Genomic DNA, 6569 nt, shown 5'->3' on the forward strand with positions numbered 1-6569 from the left:
AGGGAATGTGGCATAAAACGTGGCCTCGCCGTTTGCCACATCTACTAAAAGTTAACGCCGTCCAATTTTAAAGACTAATAGTAAGAGTTTCAAAACTATGAGGACTAAAAGCCATCAAAGTTTCGAGTAGGGACTAAAACCAAAATCGTGTGATACTTAAGAGACGAAAAACATATTTAACCCTAAAATATCTAATGTTAAACTCCTTTAGTTGTTTTTATTTATGTAGAGTTTTCTCAATTCGATTTTCGTTCTTTTAAAATTTTCAGTTGAGTCTTAAATAGTGCTAATTTGAATTAATTGGGTCCCTACCGTTAAATTTGACTTAACGGGTTAAATTTTTGCTGAGGTTGGAAGTTGACGCGGCAAGTTTTTTAAACCTGACATTCACAAAGCTCTACGTGGAATTTAAAAACATTTTGATTAAAAAATTAAAAAAAAAGTCATCTTCCATTACAGTCAAGCACCATCCAAAGCCAGAGAACCTAATCGCGCAGAACCACCATCATCTTCCTCGTGCACCATCAACCTGCAATCAAGTAACCACAAAATCAAAATCGTGACTCTGTCATGTTCACTTTAATTCATCTCCTTCCATCCAGCACCACGAAGGCAAATCGCCACTATGGTCAACGTAACCAGTGCTTAAGCTCTTCGCACGCAACAGAACTCATCATCATCTATTTTCTTCTCCATTAAACCATTTGAAACCTATAAAGAGAAAACAGAATCACAAATTTGAAAATCCCCAAATTAGTCACGAACTCTAAATCACGCTAGACACAAAACGCGAGACTTTTGAATCTCCATGAAACCAATTTCAATTCAAAGCCTACAATTGAAACCCCTGGAGAAGGTAGAAACCAAAACCACTGACAGCGTTAGGGTGAACCAGTCGGAGACTGAGCTTCGCTGGCTCCTCCACCCACTATCGGTAAGTTTGATAGAACTTGAGTGGATCTGGAACAATTTCTTTTGTGGAATCTTTCTTTTCATCTTCCTTCTTTTTATCATCCTTTTTAGGTTCTTCTTTCTTTTCCTCTTTCACTGCTCCAACAAAAACTATTTCAGTGTGATAGAACTTCCTTGGCTTTGCAACTACTTGTACTGGATCAATGTCCCCAATTAAGGTTAATTTCTTGTCTTTCATATCCACAGAAACTGACTCCACACCTGCAAAAATATTTCAAATACGATTTTAGTAATTGAGCCATTGATGCTATATTCTCTGGACTTCATCTCTTGAAACAAAAATCAGTTTCATTCAAGCTAATTCAACCGAATAGAGTGAAAGAAAACCAGCTTTGCTTGTACTACAATATTATCTTTTCATTTTTTATATCCTCACTTTTGTCCCTCAATTTGTTTGAGCATTGAAAGCAGAGAAGCTAAAGAGATGAGGAACTCGAGAACTTGAAATTTAATTGAATACCTGAAATTCCAGAGACAACCTTCATTACTTTTTGCTTGATTTTGTCTTCATGTACATCCACCTTCAACACAACTTTCTGTTACATCAAAACCAAGCATTTGTTGGACCTCTCTCAGAACACTCTCACAGGGGAACTACCACATGCAGTAGCCTCTTTGCGTCTCTATTCTCTCAACCTAAATGACAACCTTCTCGGGGGGAAATTCCTGAAATTTTAGCTTCAAATCCCAACTTGCATCAGTTGAAACTCTTCAACAAAAGCTTCACCAGGAAACTTCCACAAGATCTGAGACAAAACTCAAACATACAAGATCATTTCGAGCGTCTGATTACGTCCGCGAATCACTTCCAGGAACGCTCCCTGAGCAATACGATTTGACAAACCTCAAACCGCTTGCGTTCGCTGGCGGAGAAGGCCCACTGCAGTGTTTCTTTTATCAAATTCCACGTGAGAATGCCACGTTTCAAAAACTAGTCATGTCAATATTCCACCTCATAAAAATTTTTACTCCGTTAAGTCAATTTAACAGTAGGGATCTAATTGACTCAAATTAACACTATTTAGGACTCAATTGAGAATTTTAAAAGAACGGGGATCGAACTGGGAAAACTCTACATAAATAGGGACAACTAAAGGGGTTTAACCAATATCTAAAATTCGTAGAATTATTATTTTATTGTTAAATATGTTAAGTTACTTGTATATATAATTATGTAAACAATATAGCATGACAAACTATTATTTAAAATTATTTTATGGTAAAATCTTTAAATAAAGCATCAATATATCCTTCAACACTTTCATAAGTTTGACTGGTTTTATGTACGTCAATTTGCATAATAATTTAAAGGGTTAAATATGTTTTTGTCCCTTAACTTTCGGTGAAAATTGGAATTAGTCCCTCTTCAAAATTTTGGACTTATTTAGTCCCAAACTTTAGAAATGTGTGAATTTAATCCTTTTAACCAAATTTTGTTAACTTTATTTGATGTTTCAAACGCATTTCTCAGTTAACATTGAAGCAAAAATGTGTCAAACGGTGTAAATAACTCAAATGCTATCATGAAACGCAGTTGAAACATCAAATAAACCTAACAAAATGTAGCTAAAAGGACTAAATTCACACATGTCTAAAGTTTGGGGACTAAATTAGGCCAAAGGTTTGAAGAGGGACTAATTCCAATTTTCACTAAAAGTTAAGGGACCAAAAACATATTTAACCCTAATTTAAATTATATAATTTTAATATTTTTTTGAAAATTTTATAAAATAAAAATATAATAAACATTATTGTTTATATTTATTTTAGAGTTGTCAAAACGGACCACCCAACCTGACCTAGCTTGACCTATTATGCGTGAGTCACTTAGTGAGTCAATCCAACCCGATTCATTTATTAGTGAGTCGAAAAAATTTGAACCCAACCCGACCTACCATAGATTGGTGAGTTAAACGAGTTGGCTCACTTAATTGCAAGTTTTTCTCTTTTATATTAAAAAAGATAACCAAAATTTTCTAATTCAAATTTAAATAAAGGGGGAGATTATTAAATTAGATTTATGATCAATCAAACATAAAATTTTATTCACAAAAAGATATCACAAAATCTCCTCAACAAAATTTTGTACGACTTTGTAGCGATTCAAATTTGTTTTTACATAAAAATTGAGTTATTAAGTATAGATTTGTGAATTTTTCATATTATCTAATTATTTCATATAAAAATAATTTTACTCGAGTCTCAATTTCAATATTTTGTAAAATGATTAATCCAACAAAAAATACTTATTAGAAAAATTAGGTGGATTAGTGAATGAACTCGGTTCATCACGGATTCAACCCGGATAAGCCAGGTTCTTAGTAAATTAGATTCAAAATTGATCTTATCGAAATTTCAAATTATTTTTCAACCCAACTCGGTCCAATCCCTTGATGGACTGAGTTGACTCATAGATTCTAATCCATTTTGACAACACTAATTTATTTAAATAAATCATTATGTTCAACATATTATATATATATATATATATATATATATATATATATATATATATATATATATATATATATATATATATATATATATATATATATATATATATATATATATATATATATATATATATACTAAGTTACGTGTAAGTTTGTATTTATTATATATTAGAATTTTTTCGTTGTATTTTATTCAACTTAATATGAATAACATAATAAGTTACTCGAATACTAATTTAAAAAATAATTTTAATCTAATACCTATAAAATAAGTTACATCTTTAGTTGATACGTGAAAAGAAAATTCAAAGAAGCAATATGAACGTGTTCTTAAATTAAATGAATAGGGTTAAACATCGAAAAAATGTAGAATTATCTTTTAGAGTATTGTTTATATATGTTTACAAAAAAGTATGCATAATTTAGGACAAAAATTAGACATATTTATATTAAAAAAATGGTACCATTACAATACGCAAGAATATCGGCGAGTTATGCGGGTCATGAACTGATCCGAGTCTACACCGTGTTGGAAAATGGGTCTGATTTGGACTGGGTCAACCCGGATTCGCTATTCCGATCCGATCCCTTTGTTTGAGCTCCATTGGTTAACCCCAAGAGAACAGCGTCCGACATGGCACCAGTATTGGGTATCAAAAGGTCGTAGTCGTTGTCAGACAACGCGTCAGGATCAACTTCCATCTCAGGGAAATCGGGTTCGCCGTCGGCGACTGTTTCCTCATTTTCCGGCGTGCCAGACTTCAACGACGTCGTAGAGAGCTCAGAAGTCGATGAACACGCGTTCTCTATTTTGATACCAGAAACAGCTTCGTTGGCTTCGGGTAAACCGGTTGGAGACGGCTTGGTTCGGGTGCTGCCGGCGAGGGAGTTACGGTGAACGGGTTTAGCGTGTTTGTGTTCGCCGGTGTAGGTGACGATGAACATGTTGGGTTCGGTGTTGCTTCGCTCCACTTGCTTTCTCGCAGCACAGCCTTTGCAGCTACTGCATCTGTAATAGTTCCTGTGAAATAAAAACTCTTTGATTGAGTTTTTCTTGTGATCGAGAATGAGATTCGAAGTGTAATGTTGTGAATATATTACTGTGAGCCGATGAGAGAATGTTTCATATACGTATATGATGTGTTCGATTATTTCCTTACCTTGGATACGGAGAGCCTTTGATTGGTTTTTGACCATATTTTCGCCATGCCCATGAGTCTGTCGAGAGGTTGTCTGCGGTTACATGACGCACAATTTTCTTCTGGTGGTTTTTTCTGTGGAGAAAAATGGAAATTGATGTAAGATGTGGTAGGTTATCTTATGGGGTATTGTGTATGGTAAAAAAGTTTGAGTTTTTCTTTTAATGTAACGAGATTGAGTAAAGTTCGTTTATTGTCGGGAATTGAAATGGTTTACCTCTTTCTTGATCTGGGTGTCTGTGGTTGTGTAGTTGGTGAAAGGATGGGACTTGTTTGGGGTGCTTGAAGTTGAGGCAGGTTTTGCTTTCGTTGCTGTTGTTCTGGAGTTTGGGATTGATGTTGCTGTTGGTGGTGCTGTTCTTGGAATCTGTCAAAACCAGTAGTGGAGGGTGCTCCAATGGAGGTGTGATTTGTGGGAGCAGGAACAAGATGATGGTGATGACCTTGTTGTATATGCTGTTGTCCAATGAATCCCGCAACGTCAGAAAAAGTGGAATTGGGATTGATGCCAATAGCACTAGTGATAGTGCTAGAAATGGTGGTGGTGGTGGTGGGGTTGAAGTTTATTAGCAACTGGTGAAGCTCTTGAGACTCATTGGTTGGTGGTTGCAGAAGATTGGGAAAAGAGAATGATGCATTCTCGTGGCTGGAATCGAAGCAAGAGGTGGTGTTTGGAGATCTGGGAGTGGTGGTGGAAGTCACGGTGGGTGGGTTTGGTGTGGTTGTGGTGGCAGTAAAGGTGGCAGCTTTACAACTTCTAACGATGGCAAAGAGATCCCAATCCTCATGAGCCATTTTTGAGGAACAGGTTGGTGGTGGGTATGCCTAGAAATCCTCACAGAACAAATCTCAGTTGTGTTTGTTTGGTTCTTCTATTTCTGTTGTACCCAATGGAGACAACAACTGCTAGAAGGAAAAGGTGAAATTGCAGAAAGAATGGCGCTGACTTTTTGTATGAACCAAAAGAGAAGAGAGAGAGAGAGAATGCTCTGGTGGAGCACTGACCCAGTTGAGTAATTGTTAATTATTTATACTGAGAAAGAAAATGGATTCTATAAGGAAAGGAAAAAGAAAAGGATAGAGATGAAAGGTAGATATGAAAGTGAGACTGTTTTCTTATTGATTTTTTAATTCCCTCATGGATTTAGTGTTCTGTTTTTTGGTTTCTCAAGGTTTTCGCATTGACTTTGGTATAATGTCAAAGGGGACCCAACGAAAGGTAGGGGCAACCTAAGGAAGATGCCTATGTTTATTTCTATCTTAGCCCTACCAAATGGTCCATTTAAATTATTGTCATATTTATACTTAAGATTTTAAGTTTTTGCATATTTAAGAAAAAGAAAATTAATCTTTTTACACACTTAAATTTTTTATTCATTTGAAATTATCTTGCTTATTTTTTATTTTCTTTTTTTTTAAAAAAAAAAAAAATATTTTTATGATTATTTTATTTTTATATTATATGTCAAAAATAAATGTAAAAATATTGTATGAAAAAAATGTGTTGTCTTTACCTTACTCGAACTCTGATTGGTGAGTGCAAGTAATGGAGGCAACGTAGCACTGGCTGGCACGGTTTCAAAATTGCAGAAACAACGACTGTTATGATTTTTCTGCATGGTTGCCCTCTAAACTGGGTCACACACTACTCTACCTTGTACCCTCTATGCTGTGTCTTTAATAAGCTTTTTAAGTTTCTTCTTCTGATTAAAAAGAATTCAATTTTTTCTTCAAATATGTTTATATTTTTCTTTTGGTTTAATGAAAAACAAGTTGTCTTTTGATTTCTGATTTCTTTTGTGTTCCATTTATTGCATTTCAATTGATTGTGTTGACTTGACATGTCATTGTTTTGTGGAAAACATATAAGATATTTTCAAAGACAGCAAAAAATGAAAATATTTTGAAAAAATAAATCAGAAGTATTTCAAAAGGTCCATTTAAG

General features: G+C 34.6%; 2 protein-coding genes across 2 annotated transcripts; both read right to left on the reverse strand.

Annotated features, from left to right (window-relative positions):
- Window positions 1-928: 928 nt before the first annotated feature.
- Window positions 929-1748, reverse strand: LOC108344186 (heavy metal-associated isoprenylated plant protein 39-like). Its single transcript, XM_017582650.1, has 4 exons — window positions 1741-1748; window positions 1621-1681; window positions 1433-1508; window positions 929-1173 (listed from the first exon to the last, which is right to left on the reverse strand). Exons 1-4 carry the CDS (start codon window positions 1746-1748, stop codon window positions 929-931), a joined length of 390 nt encoding a protein of 129 aa, XP_017438139.1.
- Window positions 1749-3812: 2064 nt separating this feature from the next.
- LOC108345381 (probable WRKY transcription factor 27) lies at window positions 3813-5639 on the reverse strand. Its single transcript, XM_017583978.2, has 3 exons — window positions 4842-5639; window positions 4586-4699; window positions 3813-4446 (listed from the first exon to the last, which is right to left on the reverse strand). Exons 1-3 carry the CDS (start codon window positions 5417-5419, stop codon window positions 3945-3947), a joined length of 1194 nt encoding a protein of 397 aa, XP_017439467.1. The 5' UTR covers window positions 5420-5639; the 3' UTR covers window positions 3813-3944.
- Window positions 5640-6569: the final 930 nt, after the last annotated feature.

Source organism: Vigna angularis, chromosome 8 (assembly GCF_016808095.1).
Source record: "Vigna angularis cultivar LongXiaoDou No.4 chromosome 8, ASM1680809v1, whole genome shotgun sequence".
NCBI lineage: Eukaryota > Viridiplantae > Streptophyta > Magnoliopsida > Fabales > Fabaceae > Vigna > Vigna angularis.